Below are 18,680 nucleotides of genomic sequence, written 5' to 3' on the forward strand. Positions count from 1 at the left end.
ATTTCTTGTGCACTACAACCACTGTCGTATTGCCACTCACGCAAGTGATCTTGATTGTCTACTTTGCTCTACACTGTTGCTGTTCCTGCCTAGTGCTTTCTCTCTTGTTCACTTTCCCTCTTGCTTCTTTCCCTCCTCTCTTGCAGCCGGCGATGTGCATGTGAGTAGTGCTTACGGCATCAGAGCCGTTTTCATCAAGTCATGGTAGCATTCTAGCCAGCTGTGATGGCCACTCATAACGTCCGAGTCCACCCAATTTCTGCATGCATTTGGGTGGTTTGACACATTTGGGCCTTTTTTTAGATCTACAATTGACCAACTCTGGGATTTTGGACAGACCTGACTGAGCTGTTCACCGCTTGTTTCTTTGCAAAAATAAGCTCCTGTTCTTGTGTTTGCAAACTAGAAGTTTGCAAAGAAACACAGCCGGGCAAGGGATGCCCTACTCAGTACAGCTTTTGTGGCACTAATGGAACCCTGCTTGGGATTGAGAGCAGTGTGTAAAAGTAGCCTGTGCTGAACTGAATGAATTAAAAATTTGCGTGGAGGTTACAACTCTGTTAAAATAGTAGACAAGTTGAGCACATATTAAATTTTGCTGCTAAAAGGCAGTTTATAAGTTTACTAAGTGCAAACCGTGGAGGTTGGTGCATGCAATATACAGTAGAATCTCGATATTCGAATCTCATGGGGTCACAAAAAAATGCATATATCTGAAATTTCATTTCATAACGGACAAAGTTCATATGTAGAAGCATTGGAAATGCATTTATGCAGTTTTGTTGACAGCTGAAAACATTTACGGCAGTACAGCCACAGCGGACTACTCGCGGTGTGTACAGCGCAACTGGTGATCGGTGATGTGCAAGCCGTGCGCCACCGCTTACTACTCGCGTAGCACGGTTAACGATTGTGGCATTGGTTGGCAATGTACAGGCAGCGCTTAGTGTTTCAGGCTGCAGTCACGTCTTGCACTCCACCCGGGGAATTTTATGGTTTCGTATCATCTCGAGATTCTATTGTATTCCATTATTTTGCTCGACAGGGTTCATGATGTGCCTCACGCTTGTCTCAACTTGCAATACTTTGACAATAAAGTCATGGAAATGTTCTTGTTTGCCAAAACAGGGCCTCATAAAGGTTCCTTTATGATGAAAAAGTGATTTGGTTGGAAATCTGTGCATGCTGCCTGAAAATTTTAGTGCATATTATTAGATTTACCAGCCATCAGATTTAAATGACTTTCTTTCCCCATATACAGTTGACATTCGATTTTTCGGACTCTTTAAGGACCGCAAAATTGTTTGAAAAATTGGGCAGTCCAAAAAATAAAATTTCACCGAAAAAATCAAATCAGTATAAAATAAATAAATAAATAAATAAATAAATTACTTCAACTTATTCCGATATGCCAAAAGATGTGGTCAGTAGTTGCATGTACTTCTGAAGCTCCTAGGGACTAAATCTTGCTGCCCGTCACGGTATAGGTAGCGGGCGGCAACCGCTTTCATGGACTTGGCGTACGATGGCTGTACTGCCTTTAGCTCGTCGCTTACGAACGCATGGGTAGGGGCAAAGTCTAGACGCGAAATTGAACCTGCTGCTGCGGGAACTGCGCTGCACTCGCAGTACGGAGGGTCCTCATTCACAAGATAGCGAAGATGGGGAAACGATAAGAACCAACAAACGGCTGAAGCAAGCACGCAGTCGGTGTTGGCCTTCAGGATTAGGCCTAGTGACTAGAACCGAAATTGTCGTCTTAACTGGCAACATGCACTCTGCAGTGGCTTGTATATAATGATATTCATTCTGCCTGTCATCCAAATTGCGGTTGTTGACGTTTTTACTGTAGAAAAGTCAGGGTTGCGTTGCGTTTTGCGTGAGTACGCTGACGTCGCTTTGAAATGCGCCATCATTTTACTCCATGCTTGCTGTCTCCATGAAGCCATACACCTCCCACGCTCTTCGCTGCTACCTCTTTCCGTAGTAGGGACAAAAGACTCGGGATAGAGGAGCTGTGCTAACTGTGACTAGGGTTCAAGTTTGTGTGGCACACAACGTTCAAGAATGGTCCAAATTCGAAACCACGCGGGTGCAGTGTGGCGACTCGCGGGGAATACCAGCACCGCCATTTATGAGGCTCCCTTTTAGCTTGAGTCTCATTTTGTTTGATCAAGTTTTCTATCTCTCTTGCAGCTTTAATTAACGAGGTTTCACTGCACACGTTATATGGCGGCTTGGGCATTGGCAACGAATGCGAACGAGGTCCGAACAATCGAGCAGTCAGCTGCGGAATGTGCTTGTTGGCGCTGACCCTAAATTTGCCCTTGTGACACCTGTAGGGCTCTACATTCAAGCATGCCTGCTTTCTTCTCAATTTCCTTTTGTGTTTACCGCTCACTTCAATAAAAATCTAGGTCTCCTGACACTTCATATCGCTCATTCCTACCAGACTCCATGCCGTACCCATTTTGCTCTTACTTTGTGGGCAATGAGTAATGCAGTCAGGCCTTGATAATCTAGAAGACTTGAGGGGAACCTAAAGTTCCTTCAGAATATGCAAAATCCAAATTAACAGAAGCTTGATGCTTACTCATGCTGTTGGCAGAACCAAAGCATCTGTTTGTGTGAAGTAGAAACTTAAACGAGAATCCACCATTCAAAAACGAGGTTGTGGGGGGGTGCAGATTTACTTGGAAACTGGTTCATGGGAGGAGAGGTAGTCTATATACCTAGCGCACTTTACATTTTAGTTAGTTGTTTTTCTCTGATGGAAACGTATGGTTATTTTTCCAATGGGAGCAAGCCTGTAAGGTGATTCCATCAGATATAGATACTGTCGAGAAATGATTTGTGCAGTGCTGCAATGAAAGTTGAGTGCCAAATTTACCATTTCTTACTCTTTGAGTGGTTTTCTTTGTGTGAAGTGCCTAAAGTAGGCCCCTGGATAGAGCTGGTATTATGGGTAAGTACATAAACAGTTGCATGCTCAGGGGAGCTGTAACGAGTTAGTGGACCGAGCAATGCCGAGAGGCGGACCGGCTCGGCGGTCGCCGTCAACGGCTAGGCTCGAAGAAACGGACGATGATGCACGCGCTCCACTGCGCAACGAACAACTGCTCCTAGAGCTGTGTCCTTTTTATTGCCTTGCTGCCTCGCAAGTTCTAAACCGTCGGCACCGGGTGGCGCCACAACACAAACATGAAAACGAAACTGTAACAGCCCTCCCCCATTAGTTTGTTCAAGAAGAGAACATTATGGAGAGTAGCGCTGCACTGGCTTGAGGCTTCTCGTGCTTCTTCGCAACTGAGGCGTGCTGCACGCTGACTTGGGAGAGTTCACAGCAGTCTCTTCTGTACCACCAGTCACGTTCACAGTTGTCTCTTCTGTGCCACTAGTAGCACTCACGGTGAGGTCAGAGTCCACAGAAACAGCCAAGCTGGTGTCACACTCTGTTGATGGGTGGCTGGAAACGCCCTGTGTTCCAGTAGGTTCAGGCCTCCATAGTTCAGTGGTAGGCTCAACGATTTCTTCGACTTGAGGACGTAGGTGGTCGCCGTGCCTATGCCAGAGAGTACCGTCACTGAGACAGACTGTAGCTGCTGACTGACCTGTAGTGCTCGTGACACGTGCGGGTACCCACGGTGGTCCTCGACGAAAGTTCTTTGCGAGTACGTTGTCTCCCACATTCGGCAATGGAGAAGAATGACACCCTTTATCGGCCTGTAGTTTCTGCTTCAACTGTCTCAGCAGCACTGAAGTGTGTAGATTTGGGCGAAGAACATCCAAAGGCGTCTTGAACATCCTTCCCATGAGCATTTCACACGTTGCTCTGCCTGTGACTTCATGTGGCGTGGTTCTGTAATGAAATAAGAACCGCGAAATCTGGGTTTGGAAAGATCCAGATCCACTCTTCTTGATCTTGTTCTTGACAGTTTGTACGACGCGCTCTGCCGCACCATTCGAAGCTGGATGGTAGGGAGGCACAAGCATGCGACGTATTCCATTACATGCCAAGAATTCCAAGTACTGTTCACTTGCAAAGGCAGGCCCATTGTCGGAAACTATGAGATCCGGCAGTCCATGCTGCGCAAATGTTGTTCGCAAAGCATTGATAACAGCATCCGCTGATGTTGACGTCACTGGAAAAACTTCGACCCACTTTGAATAGGCGTCAACAATGACCAGGAATGTATGACCCATGAATGGGCCCCCAAAGTCAACGTGAAGTCTTGACCAGGGCCTCTGTGGAAACGGCCATGGCGTGTGCTGGATGCGTTGCGGTGCACGCAGGTAAGCTTGGCAGGTTTCACAGCTCTTTACACTCTTAGCGATGTCTCCATCAATTCCCGGCCACCAGATGTGGCTTCTGGCAATTGTCTTGCTTTTCTCAATGCCAGGATGCCCTGCATGAAGTATCATTAGGATTTTGGCTTGCAAAGATTTTGGGATAACAACTCGGGAACCCCACAGCAAGCAACCTTCGTGGAGGCTGAGTTCGCTGCTCCTTGCTGTGAATGGATTTCCTTCTGGTCCTGCTGGAAGTTTTTCCCCTCGCAGGACAGCAAGAGCTACATGGCTCAGGAATGGATCCTTTTTTGTAGCTTGTGCCACAATGGCAGGTGACAACAGTCCTGGGTATGCTTGTTCAAGCATGAACATTTCAGCAGGTGCAGGTAGATCCACGTTGTTTGCAGGCAACGGCAACCTACTGAGAACATCCGCATGACCTAAGTCCAGACCAGGCTTGTACACAAGCTTGTACTTGTATGCAGAAAGTTTCAATGCCCATCTGACTAGTCGTGGTGATGCTTGCACTGGAATGGGTTTGTCATCATTCAGTAATCCTAGTAGAGGCTTGTGATCCGTATAAGCAGTGAAAGGATTGCCCCACAAGTACTGGTGGAACTTTTCCACACCAAATACAAAGGCTAATGCCTCTTTGTCGAGTTGGCTGTAGTTTTGCTCTGCACGAGACAAACATCTGGAGGCAAAAGCAATGGGCAGTTCTCGACCATCAGATTCTCTGTGTGCCAAAACTGCGCCGATCCCATACGGTGAGGCATCGCAGCTGAGACACAGTGGCTTCCCTGGGTCGAAATGTACTAGGACTGGGGCGGATGTTATTAACTGCTTCACTACATTGAATGCATTTTCTTGCTCTTTTCCCCACACCCATTTCTTCTCGTTCATGAGAAGTAAATGCAAAGGGCGGAGGCGTCCGGAAAGGTTTGGTAGAAAACGCCTGTAGAAGTTCACAAGTCCCAAAAAACTTTGAAGCTCCTTGACGCCCCGGGGTGCAGGTGCATGAAGGATGGCAGATACCTTGCTCAAACTTGGAGACAGCCCTTGTTTGCTTATGATGTGCCCGAGGTATTCAACTTGTCGGACGAAAAAATGACACTTGTCGAACTTCAACTTAAGTCCAACATCACGAAGTCTAGATAGGACAGCACTGAGGTTGCGAAGATGCTCCGAGTCATTCGAGCCAGTGACAAGGATGTCATCGAAATATACTGCAACATGTGGCAGCCCTCGGAAAAGGTTCTCCATCTCCCTTTGGAACAAGGCTGATGCTGATGACACGCCAAAAGGAAGACGTGTATACTGGAATAATCCCATGTGTGTGGAGATTGTGACATACTTTCTAGATTCTTTGTCAAGAACTATTTGCTGGTAGGCGTCCCTCAAATCCAGCTTCGTGAACTTCTCACCTCCTGACAGCATGGCCCACAGGTCCTCAATTCTTGGAATTGGATACTTTTCCATCACAGCTACTGGATTAATGGTAATCTTGAAATCTCCGCAAATCCTGACACGTCCATCCTTCTTGGCCACTGGAACAATTGGTGCAGCCCAAACTGAAGAAGTGACTGGCTCCAGGATGCCTTCCCTCTGTAGGCGCTGAAGCTCTTGTGACACCCCATCCTTCAGGGCAAAGGGCAGTGGCCGTGGCTTGAAAAACTTTGGTACAGCATCTTGTGGAACATGGATTGTGGCTTCTGGACCCTTGAAAGTTCCCAGGCTCTGTTCAAACACCTCAGGAAACGCTTGAAGAAGGTCCTCAACATCAGAAACAGCATGAACGTCTGCTTCCACGCGAGCAATCTCAATGCCCAGTGCTCGAATCCAGTTCCGGCCCAGAAGTGTAGGTGAACGTTTTCCAGTCAGGAATAAAGGTAGCACTGCTTTTCTGTCACGAAACTGCACTGTGACATCCGCTCTACCTTGAACTTGTGTGAGCTCACCCGAGTAGCTTCGCAGGAGTACATCAGACGGCATGACAGGTACTGACGGTAGCAGCTCCTGAAGACGATTTTTTTCCATGACAGAAACGCTCGCACCGGTGTCCAGCTCCATACAGAGCGGTTTACCGCAAACGCTGACTGTTACGGTGAAGGGTGGTGACGGCGCGACGGTGTCGACTGGCCACATGTCAAACACGTCGGCAGAAACGTCGTTGTCAACAGTGTTGACTGGATGAGTTCCACACGAAGTTTTGCGAGCCGGAGGCGCGGACGCATTTGGCTTTGTGAATTTTCCCTTCCGTGACGAAGCGTGCTTTTTCTTTGAGTTGCACACTCGAGCAATGTGTCCCTGCTTCCTGCAGTAATTGCACGAACTACTGATGTGCTTGCACACGGACGCGAGGTGTTCATCCCCACAGCGGTAGCATGTGACACGCCCCTTTGATGCCGCGACTTGATAAGTGGAAAGCGCGCTGCGGCTTGAGCTCGCTATCTCGCCGGCGTCTTTCTTCGCAGCTTCCATGGCAAGTGCAGTTTGTACAGCGTCTTCATACGTAAGGTCTGCTTTCTCGAGCAGCCTCGTCTGCACGGCTGTGTCGTTGATGCCGCACACGATGCGGTCCCTCAACATGTTGCTAAGCTCAGTTCCGAAGTTGCAATGTTCAGAGAGGCTTTTGAGCGACGCCACAAAGTTACTGACTGACTCGCCCTCCGCGCGAACACGCGTGTTGAACCTAAAACGTTGCGCGACAGCAGATGGCTTGGGGCAGTAATGTTCACCAAGAACAGAAAGAATTTCTTGCAAGGTTTTGTCTTGCGGTTGGGCGGGCTTCACGAGATCCCGCAAGAGAGCATACGTTTTCTGTCCACAACAACTAAAGAAGACTGACTTCTGTTTTGCTTCTGCGATGTCATTCGCGATGAAAAAAGCTTTAAGGCGATCAACGTAGCAAGGCCACGCATCTCCCCCTCCTCCGTCGAACGCTTCGAGGTTGCCGAACATTGGCATGACGGAATTCTTGCCCGTTGAACTCGTCAGAACAACGAAGAACTCACGTGCGCAGAAGGGGCATAGGAAAGACGAACTTGAACTTGAATTTTTCTCCTCGTCGCCACTTGTAACGAGTTGGTGGACTGAGCAATGCCGAGAGGCAGACCGGCTCGGCGGTCGCCGTCAACGGCTAGGCTCGAAGAAACGGACGATGATGCACGTGCTCCACTGCGCAACGAACAACTGCTCCTAGAGCTGTGTCCTTTTTATTGCCTTGCTGCCTCGCAAGTTCTAAATCGGCGGCACCGGGTGGCGCCACAACACAAACATGAAAACGAAACTGTAACAGGAGCCACATGGACATCACTGCTGATGTGCATGCAAAGTTTTCAGTTATAAGGGCTGTTTTACGATAGAATGTTTGCTAGCTGGGGTAGTCAGAATAATGTGTATTTTAGGCCACAGTGGCTGAATATTCATCATGTGATGATTGATAGCTCATGTATAGTAGAGCCCCGCTATAGTAAACTCAGTTATAGTAAAATCCCTGATATAGTAAAGTGAAGCTGTGGTGCCATTTCGCCTCCGATAGGCAATGGTACATTTTTTTTTGTTATAGTATTTTTTTTGAAGAAACGGCTGTAGTAAAGAGCATCAGGTCGTGGTGATGTACTTCCCGCGGAATGGTGACATTGCAGTGCGCACGAAGTCTAGGATCGCGAGGCAAATAAATACCGAATGCACTTTTTTTTTTTTAGGTGTCTTCACGCCACACCCAAAAGCAGCTAGGAACAGCCAATTTTTTGAAAACCTTGAGGCCGGGAGGCAAAGTGCGTGGCACGCATGGAAAAAATAAAGCTGGCTATGAGCATAGCAAGAAGGCGGCGTGGGTCACTGAGAAAGGAAAGCCAGGAAAAGTGCAGTGAGGAGTATAAAAGAGCATGCATTCGTAGCACGGCAGTGTGAAGCACACAGAAGCAGCGGCAAGAAGCGGAGGCACGGCGGAACTGCATAGGCAATTTTGCTGCACTCGACTAACTGCTGCCTCTTAAATGATGCTAAAGCCATGGATGATGACGCCGTGATCATGGAAAACTTTGGTTTTCACATGGGATCAAACTCGCTATATATTTGTAGCCACATAAGTTGTGTTCGTGAAAATGCTGTACTTCCACAAGACATAAACGATGTCAGAAATGTGATAAGCGAAACATGATAACGGGACGATAAGAGCAGGATGTAAAGCATTTCTGAGTGTTTGTTTTATAAACCAACACTTCATGCTTAGTAAGCAGCCAGAGAGCATAGTGAGAGCCATGCCATCATCAACAACTGATATAGTAAAGATTTTTGCTGGTCCTAGCTACTTCACTATAGGGGGGTTCTACTGTATTCAAACTTTCTTATGAGAGGTAACTGGTTTCAGAGTGACAAGAATGCTGTTATTTTTTGCAAACATTTCATAAGCATAGCCAGTAAACTTTCTGTTACCAAATAGTCATCACCTTTACTGCAGAGATGTGTGTGGTAAGTTGCTGAGTGTATTTTTTTTTTTACACCAGTGTCTCTCTTTATGAAACTCGCTTAGTGACATGTGTAATTAACATCCTTTTGGTAAACTGTGGCCGTTGTGGTGGCTCAGTGGTTACGGCGCTCGGCTGCTTGCTGGAAAGATGCGGGTTCAGTCCCGGCCATGGCGGTCAGTTTCGATGTAGGCGAAATTCTAGAGGCCTGTGTACTGTGCAGTGTCGGTGCACGTTAAAGAACCCCGGTTAATAAAATTTCCAGGGTCCTTAACTACGGCGTCCCTCATAGCCTGAGTCGCTTGTGGACGTTAAACCCCCATGAACCAAACCAAACCATCTTGATTTTGACTGGAATGTCATTAACCTGCGTTTGTTCCCTTACCTATTCTGCCCGTTTCCTGTCCCTTAACTTTACCCTTATTATATTCATCTCTGTGGCACTCTGTGTTGTCCTCAATTCAAGTTGAACCCCTTTCGTTAGCCTCCACATTTCTGCCCCATGGATGAGTACCAGTAAGATACAGCTGTTAGATACTTTTCACCAACATTGCATGGCACACAGACGCTTTTTGCGCTTCACCTTCGTTGAAACGAGTTTTTGAATGTGCCTTTCAGCCAGGTCACGCTGACGCAAAGGGTAGTTTGTGTGCTCAAATATGCGAACTTCTTTTGTGGGAAAGTGAGCATTGCTTGTGGGAGCATTTCTTTGCAGAGTGCTGGCCGTTGGTGTTGATTACAAAGAAGCACTCGCTTTGAGTCCTTCTTTGGTTGCCGAGATCCTTGCTTTCCTCCCACCTGATGTTTGTTGTGAGCCTTGGCAATGCTTCTTCCTTGCAGAGTTGTACAAGCTGATCCGCCTGAAAGGTGGCAACAGTGACATGATCAATGACCGAGTGCGAGCCAAGATTCAGAGCATGATACTACGCATCGGTGAGGAGACGTGTGCTTCTTGTTCTGCATGTTGCCTTAGCAAGTGGCATTTTGTCATTGCTAAATTTTTGTCTGGTATATGTTTTGGCAGTCGTCAGTTACTGTAGACATTGAGCTCATGATGCATTCATTGCAGCATAAGCATTTTCCAAAATCTCAAGTTGCCAAGAGTGCTGGCTGGGGTAGGTTTCTGTGGTGGGCTCCATCATAGCACTTTGCAAAGCCTAAATGAAATGAAAAGCTGCCCTGGACTCGTAGCTGAGCATCCGCTCTACCCTTTAGTCTGCTGGCAAAACACACCGTGCCAACTGAATGGGGAAAGTAATGCCTAAGACTGCCTATGTACTTTGTTTCATACGTAGGAGTCACCACTGCCAAAGCTAGTGCACCTGTTCACTCAGGCTTAGTCCGCACACAAAAAGTAGTTCACCATACAACTACAGTGAATACAGGCATATTTCGTTGCAACAGATCTTTAGTGCCATTACTGGCAGTGTCCTGGACTTCGTTTGACCTCTTGCCAAGTTTTCATCTTGTGACTCGTCGAGACTTAAAGAAGCAAGAGTTACACGTGGTGGTGTGATACACGGCTGGTAGGGCAAATCGCTCTTACTCCATCCACGCCTAAAAATAGTTCACACTCAGTAAAAATCAAAGCCAGAGGGCCTGAACACTGAGCGCCTCATAGATTCAGCAGTGCTTTTCTCTGCTGCCACTTCGTTTTATACCGCTTACACTTACCGAGGCTTTGAGAAGAGTGATTGATGCGTGGCAGAGTAATATGGTTTCTGCAGCCTTGACAGTGTTGCCTGCTGTGTATGAAACTGAGCATAGAGGCCTGTATATTGTAACTCTTTTTCGGACATGGGCAGGGGCCCATTATCTTTTACTCTGTATTTGGTCATCCCACCACTGTGCTTGCTCCTTTAGCAAACTGATGTGGCACAAGTTTTTGATTAAACATAGTGCAATGATTTGTTGACGCGTTGAATGGTTTCAGTGAAATTCTGCCAGAGTGAAAGGATTTTTTTATACTACCCACAACAGCTGTAGCGCTAGATTAGTCTGCTGGCAGAGTGTCAGCGCAGTTAAACCTGGATGTAACAAACCTCCATGTGGCGAATTCCTCGATATTACGGAGCTATTACTCATGGTTCTCTTGATTTCCGCGGTATGAGTTTGAGCTGACTGCAGGTGTCAAAGCCACTCTTCTCTGCTTAAAAGTCGCAAATCAAGCACGATGGCGCGAGCACGAGAGAAAGCTAGCAAGAGGCACATTGTTATGGGTGCCCATTTCCGACACCTGACGCGGGGTGGCACTGAGACAGTGCGTACACCTAGCAGGTGTTCATGGAGTCGTCGCCTAAAAGCACTAGCTACGCAACAATGTTGTCGCAATTAAGACCAGCACTTGGGGGTCTCATAGATAGTGCTCACACCCCACAAATACGTAAGCTCCACATGTAGGCCAACGCCCAAATTTCTGATGGCCACTTCTGCAGGACGTTGACACGTCTTCAGTGAGTGTGATAAAGTTCAGTGCATTTTACTTTTTTTTTTTTTCAGGTAACGGTGTTGTGTGTTCGAAAAAATACACGATTTTGAAGATGCTTATTGGGCCAGTGAAGCTTTTTTATTTGCTAGAAGTGTGCTAGAAGTGTTCGAAACATTCGCTTCGAAATTATTAGAAGAAAATTACTATTCGATTTGAATTCGCTTTGAACCAAAAAAAAACGCTATTCGTACATGCCTACAAGAAAGCATTTCACTTTATTTTGGGATCAAGGCATCCCTTTTCACCCTAGGTTGTTTTCACGTGAAAATGCAGTGGTGGATTTGTTATGCATTTTTAGATTGCTTAATTAAGAAACGGAATATTTTAAGCTAGCTGTCACTTTTAAAGCTTCTGTTAAATACATTAAACAGACATTTTAAACCCACAAACGGCTCATGGCAGCCTTGGTGGATTATGCGCCATAGGACCAAACCAAACCAAGCCTGAGTTGTGTCTCCTAATTAAAAAAAAAAGAGTTATTTTTAGACACAAAGCTTGCTGAACACCCATATTCTGTTAGATTCGTACACCTAGTGTTCAGGGTTTTAAGAGGCTGCCCACATATGTCCCTGTGACACGGTCCCTGGCAGAGACCACTGCTGATCTCTTTGGTGGCGCAGGCCTGTTCCTGGTCAGCGCTGTGCTGCTCGTCTCGTGCACGTACGTCTGCCACATCTACGAGTTCCGCAACCAGCCCATCTGGGAGAGCAGCCTGCACAACTACATCGCGTGAGTGGTGGCTGCTGCCTTGTGCACCTGCAGGTCTGCCTGCCCATCTAATGAATGCCACTGTGGAGCAGAGCCACCCCCAATGCTGACATTTCAGATGCATTGCTGCAGTTCTGCATCTGTCTGTCTGGCTGTATCTCCCAGTAAAATGAAGAAGTTCCACCTTCGTGCTCTGTTTATGAGCTGCCAGTGGGCACTAACATTGGTTCAGAAGTACCCCGTGTCTCACGTTCCAGTGACAGGAAGCAACACCCCGCCACTTGTCAAGTGTGTGCATGAAAAAAAATCTACGAGCACCAACGTGCGCAAGCTAGAATGGGGTACCTCACATGTGCATGCAGGTTAGATTAGCATGTGAACCACTGGGGGCAGCCCTATAACCACAGCTGATCATGTTAAAGGGCCGCATTCAGTGGCAAACCCGGCGTCGGTAGTGGCAGCATGAGGAAAAAATTGCCAAGAGAAGCAGGTGGCCCGCCTAGGTCATGTGACCCTGTAATGTCATCACAACCTGCCCGCTGTGGCAGGTGGCCGTTCAGTTATATTAATTGGTTGCGAAAGGTTCCTCGTTAAGAACAAACTGGGTCTAATTAGCTCAGCTGGTAACTGTGTTTGAAACAGCCATCAGCCAGGGCACTGTTGCATCGCTTAGCAACTAAACCACTGTGCGACAAGTGGTATAAGGACTCCCCGCGATCTATGAATGGAAAGTAGAGAATGACCAATTTCGCATATGTGGGCCATTAATGCTATCGCAAAAAAAAGGGGCTACTGCGCACAAAAAGGCACGGACAAGAAGGTAACACAACTGCGCTTGTTATGTTACCTTCTATGTTACCAAGAAGGTAACATAACAAGCGCAGTTGTGTTACCTTCTTGTCCGTTTCTTTTTGCGCGCAGTAGCCCCTTTTATTTACCATGATTGACCGGCTAGCCCAACAACGTACGCTCTTTATGCTATCGCGTCATACCCTTAAAGGGTCCCTGAAAGGGTGGCCATGTAGGCAAAGAGAAGTCGAAATACTGATAGACATTGAACGATTCATCATCCTACCGCAAAAATTTTTCATGTACCTTGAGTGGAACCAGAGATAATGGCTGTTAAAAATGACCACCAGCCTTTTCCCTCTCAACTCGTACACCGAAGCGAACCATAAAAAAATAAAGATTACAGGCCGGGACCATGCTCCGCCCACAAATACGTCATCGACGAGATTGGTTTGTTTACTTCCGGTTGACGCGCTCGTTCGCTCCCTCGCTTTCCAGCTGTCTGCTCTGTTCACCTGTGTCTCGCAACCGTCGCTGCGGCTTCTCTCGTACTATGGACCCCGAGCTGAAGGAACGACTTTTGCGGATGAGTGCCGAAAGGGGATTTCAGCCTTAAAGGGGTAGAGACACCAAATTTTTGTGTTGTATCTCTGGGTTGTAAATAATGCGTAGCGATTCAGTGAGCATGGAACACCATCTTAGAAGCATGAACTCGCATTATATAATTAATAATCGTATTATTTGTACCCAGCAGTTTCGGTTTCGGTTCTTAGTTGCCAGGTTTTGCCAGGCTCTTGCATGACGTCAAAAACCAGACAATGCGTTGTCACGTGGGCCCGGAAAGCCATGACGTCGTGTAGGCATGTCGTCTGCTTGACACGCACGTGGTGCGCGTAAACACGGAGAGCCGGGCGGAGGGCAAGTCGAACAGCTCAGAGTGGGAAAGAGTTTTATTTCGGCGAAGACACCGATTATGAGGAATCGCGGGATGACGCAGACAAGGAAGAAGACGCCGCGGTTCGAACCCCGACAACCACTTCATTTTTGATCCGCTGGCCAGCGATTCCGAAGAGGCAGGCGTCAGGCCCGACGCAGCTCAGATTGTGCCAGCGAACGCCGAGCGTGTAGGCAACGTCAAATGGTAAAGGCGCGTTCACACTAGGCCGACGATCGGCCGATTTCAGTCTGGCGATGGTCGGTGGCAGCGATTTTCGTGCCGTCGGCGCGTCTGTCACACTGCGCAGACGCCGACCGAGCGCCGGTCGTCGCCTGACGAGCGCATCGCCGAGATAGCAGCCGTACGTCGGCCGACCCGTGTGTCACACTCTGCCGACAACAGCGTCGACGTTGTCCCATCCCGACAGCTCGACGCTGCTGCTTCGTGCGCGCTGCTCGTCTGCTAGCTCCGTTGATGAAGGCGTCGTGGAAATCGAACTTTTCTTCTATTATGGGACGAGTTCGCACTAAAGCGATGTGAAGAGTAGGCCTTTTATTATAGCACAGTCGACTTCCAAAGCGCCGTCAACTGCGGAAGGGAGACCACCTAGACCACCGGTGACCGAGCGAAAACATTCGCCGACCAAAAACAAGTAGCGAGCTCAGAGCGCGAAGTGCAATCATTATTTAGACAAATAATGCACGCGCAGCAACATTCATCAAGCCATATGGCCACTAGGGATCATCGCTTGCGAACTGCCGCCCCACTGCAAGCAGGGACACGGAGCGGTGAGCATCGCTGCGCCACTCTACCCAAGCCCCGCCCGCAACCGGTGTCGCACTTCGCCGCCGTACAGCAGTCCCTCAGAAAGACTGCTCGAGCAGCGGCAAAGCATGCCTGCTTATGTTTCGAGCTTTCGGCAACGGCATCGCTCGCGGGCGCTCCGGGCGACGAGCTCTTCTGCTGCCTGGTTGCCGTGGTCGTCGCTAGGCCTATAGCCTCTTCCGCAGCGAAGCCGCAGCGGCCGGCGCTTCGGAAGTCGCCTGCGCTATAATAAAAGGCCTACTCTACACATCGCTTTACTGTCAACAGCATCATCTCACAATAAAATAATAGTATGGTAAATCTCCACGACGTCTTCAGCAGCGAAGCGAGCGGGCGCCAGGCGAGCCGGACCGCAACGTCGGGCCAGCGGCAGCTGCGAGGCGGTTGTGGCAAAACGTTTGCTCGTATCACAGTCGTTACCTTTGCCAGCAGCTCAGTATTCGTCAGCGATCCTCAAAAATGACACATATTTCACAGTTCTTATCCCAGGGTTTATTATTTACGTCAAGAACACACGTACTTTAGCTCCTTTTTATGACGCCGGCAGACGGGATCCAGGCTGGCCGGCCGGCCGGCATGCTTGGCGTACTTCACGTTCGCACAAGAAAATACATAACATCCATGATACCAGAGAATGCTTCCTACATTAGAGCACGGGCAATATGCCTGTGCAAAAGTGGATCTTTCGGCATTGCCGGGCGTAAAGCACCATCGCACTCGCGAGCGTGCAGAAAAAACTCGTGAGCACTCATAACCAAGGTTGCTAGGCCGCGAAACCGCAAAACTTGGTCCCGTACGTCAGAAAACTGTGCAGTGACGTAGGAAATACTTGCTTGTGTTTTCTTCTCTGTTCCTACGTCACATTGATGCACTAGCGATGGCTCAGACTTCAAGAGTGAGCCTTTTCACAAACTTTAAAATGAAATTAAAATATGTTCTAGACCTCCCTTAAATTTAATACTTCGCTCTTATGGTCCTCACATACAAAGGAAACGTATGGCAGTCTTTTGTACAACCTTGGAATTTGATGTCTCTACCCCTTTAAGGCTGGGACACATGTGCGAAAAGTGTGTGCGATTCGCTGCGGCTCACCGTTGCGAACGACGTCGCAATGATCACAGCTCATCGCCTGCATCCAACCTGCTGGATGTCAACGACGAGGCGCGCAGCAAACGCAACGACGGGAAGCAGGAGCCAATACGAGCGCGGAGAATGGCAGCGTCATGATGGCGTGCAGCGCGCTGCTCAGGGCAGAGTGCTCGGGGCCGAGCCACGCCGGACCGGCCTGCCAGCTTTGATGCCGGCCGCCGGCGCCTGAAAAATGCGCTAGTATTGTTTGTTCTCGTCCATAGCAAGCCCTGGGATAGATGCATGTCAAAAGTTCATCGTTTCTGACGATCGCTGGCTAATACCGAGTTGCTGGTAAAAGTGATGACTGCGATACAAGCAGATTTCATCCCACAGCCGCTTTGGTGCTGCTGCTACTTGGTGCGGTTCGCCTGCCGTCAGCTAGCTCCGTTGCTGAAGGCGTCGTGGAAATCGAACATATCTTTTATTATGGGACGAGTTCGCAGTAAAGCGATGTGAATAGTAGGCCGTTTATTATAGCACAGGCAACTTCCAAAGCGCCGTCGGCTGCGGCTTCGGTGCGAAACCAGATAGGCCTAGTGACGACTAGGGCAACCTGGGACCAGTGCGCAGTTCATCGCGCGGTGTTGCCGCAGGCGGTGTCGTTGCCGAAAGATCCACTTTTGCACAGGCATATTGTCGTTGCTCGAATCTAGGAAGCATCTTTTCTGGTATGGCTGTTTTGTATTTTCTTGTGCGAATGTGAGGTACGCCGAGCATGTCGGCCGGCCGGCCAGCCTGGATCCCGTCTGCCGGTGTCATAAAAACGAGCTAAAGTGTGTTCTTGACGTAAGCAATAAACTCTGGGATAAGAAATCTGAAAAATGTGTCATTTTTGAGGATCGCTGAACAATACTGAGCTGCTGGCAAAGGTAACGACTGTGCTGCGAGCAAACTTCTTGTCACAACCGCCTCGCACCTGCCGCTGGCCCGACGTTGGGGTCCGGCTCGCCTGGCGCCCGCTCGCTTCGCTGCTGAAGGCGCCGCGGAAAGTGACCATACTATTATTTTATTGTGAGATGATGCTGTTGACTGTAAAGCGATGTGTAGAGTAAGCCTTTTATTATAGCTCAGGCGACTTCCGAAGCGCCGGCCGCTGCAGCTTCGATGCCAAACAAGCAATAGGCCTAGCGACGACCACGGCAACCAGGCAGCAGCAGAGCTGGTCGCCCGGAGCGGTGCCATTGCCGAAAGCTCGCAACATAAGCAGGCATGCTTTCTCGCTGCTCGAGCAGTCTTTCTGATAACAAGGCGATGTTGTCTTTTCTTGTGATATTTGTACAACATCCCAAGCAGCACTCAGGTACTGCTGCACGGCGGCGAAGTGCGACACCGGTTGTGGGTGTAGCTTGGGTAGATCGGCGCAGCGATGTTCACCGCTCCATGTGTGTCTGCTTGTAGTGGGGCGGCAGTTCGCAAGCGACGATCGGTGTGGTGCGTTGGCTAAGTGTATAAGGACACGCTGTTCAGAAATCTGGCGCTGAATCCTGACGACGACAATGACAGCTCGCTCGCTTCCATCTTTCGGCAGACAGTGCCGAAAGGCAACATCTTGCCGTACCCTGGCTTTGCCACCAACGACACAGCACGGCCGATCCATTTTTATTGCGCATGCGACGGAGGTCACTACAGAAATCAGTAGTGCAGTGACTTCAAATCGCACCTCAATTCTCAATTCGGTTCGACGGCGGCGGCGGCGGAGTCACACAAGCGGTACGAGCAGACGACAACATGGTAAACCGGAAGTGCAGTACTAATTTCTGACACCCAACACACAATAACCGTGTAAACATGCATACAAACGATAACTCTCCTCGCTGAAATGCGAAATGTTCCCGAAAAGAGTAAGAATGTGAAGTATCTAGAGCTTTTAGTTTGTTAACCGCGTGATTTCACGTTGGCACCGCGAACCAATGATAGCCCTGCGCTGGTGACGTAAAGAGTACTAAAGTGACGTAATGAGTACGGATTCGGGCGGAAGTTCACCGCCGCTGGTCGCCGTGAGGCTCGGGAGTGGTAGTTTTTGAAAATGTATTATAAATTATCTACTCGCTCTTGATGTATTGTACGTGGCATGAACGTTCAGTGGCCTACGCTCTACATAATGCAAGTATTTTTTTGCCAACCTCAGACACCCCTTTCATGGACCCTTTAAGGTGGAGCTCAATTGTTCCCTCCAGTTTTTTCTAACATTTGTGCATTTTCTTCTGTACAACAACAAAAAGAAGTGTGCTTCTGACTGTCTTGCTTTGTGCACTTGCTCAGACAAAACCTGAAAGCATTATGCACAAATGCAACCTTTGTAGTGGAAGAAAGAGTTTTGGGGAGAAGTTTTAATCTCTTACTTGAGAGGCCTTTGTAAGCAGCCTACTGTGTTTTCATTATTTACTGAGCTGCCCCTGTTCTGGTGTTTTCACCCAGTGACCAAGAGCTTCACGAAAGAAGAAAATAGCCTGTCGCACTAGTCTATTAGCTGGAGAAGTTACTGTTTGCTATCATCTGCTTGGTGTTCCTGAGAGTTCCACGTGTCAAACCACCACATTTCCTCTTACTTAATTGCATAATTGCAGGTGCACATGTTGGCAAGCTTTTTAACACTGATTCGCTGCATCAAAATACATAGTCAGTAAAACGGAGAAACATTTCGAGGTAACAGAGTTCCTGAGATACATGAAGTACCGGAACCGGAATTTTTAGTGATCATGAATTGTAAAAATTTATTCCTTCTGCCTGGTGTCATTTTGTTTAGTGAACTCTTTTGTATGAACCGGGCACTTAATTATAGCAAATGGAGCCCGATGTTGTGGCATTGCTGCCCACAAAGCACAGCTGATGAAGAAGAGCATGCAACAGGATAGATAAGCGGGTGAGTTGGTGATACATTATGCAAAAAAACAGCGCGAACAAACGGGGACGAGACGAAGAATACACAGGAACAAGCGCTGTCTCTTCGTCTTAGTCTCGTCCCCGTTTGTTCGCACTGTTTTTTTGCACAGCGCTTGTTCCTGTGTATTCTTCGTCTCGTCCCCGTTTGTTCGCGCTG

At 48.3% G+C, this 18,680-nt stretch overlaps 1 protein-coding gene across 3 annotated transcripts in view; it reads left to right on the forward strand.

Moving 5' to 3' along the window:
* Positions 1–18,680, forward strand: part of smo (smoothened, frizzled class receptor) — a 71,898-nt gene that overhangs the window by 37,085 nt on the left and 16,133 nt on the right. For 2 of the 3 annotated variants that reach the window (XM_089557855.1, XM_089557863.1), the window contains exons 7-8: positions 9,603–9,695; positions 11,871–11,979. In XM_089557855.1, coding sequence (XP_089413981.1) covers positions 9,603–9,695; positions 11,871–11,979 — 202 coding nt within the window. The remainder of the gene's footprint in view (positions 1–9,602; positions 9,696–11,870; positions 11,980–18,680) is intronic. The other variant, XM_089557859.1, reaches the window with a different exon arrangement.

This window comes from Amblyomma mixtum, chromosome 1, assembly GCF_055824585.1.
Source record: "Amblyomma mixtum isolate Tamu chromosome 1, ASM5582458v1, whole genome shotgun sequence".
NCBI lineage: Eukaryota > Metazoa > Arthropoda > Arachnida > Ixodida > Ixodidae > Amblyomma > Amblyomma mixtum.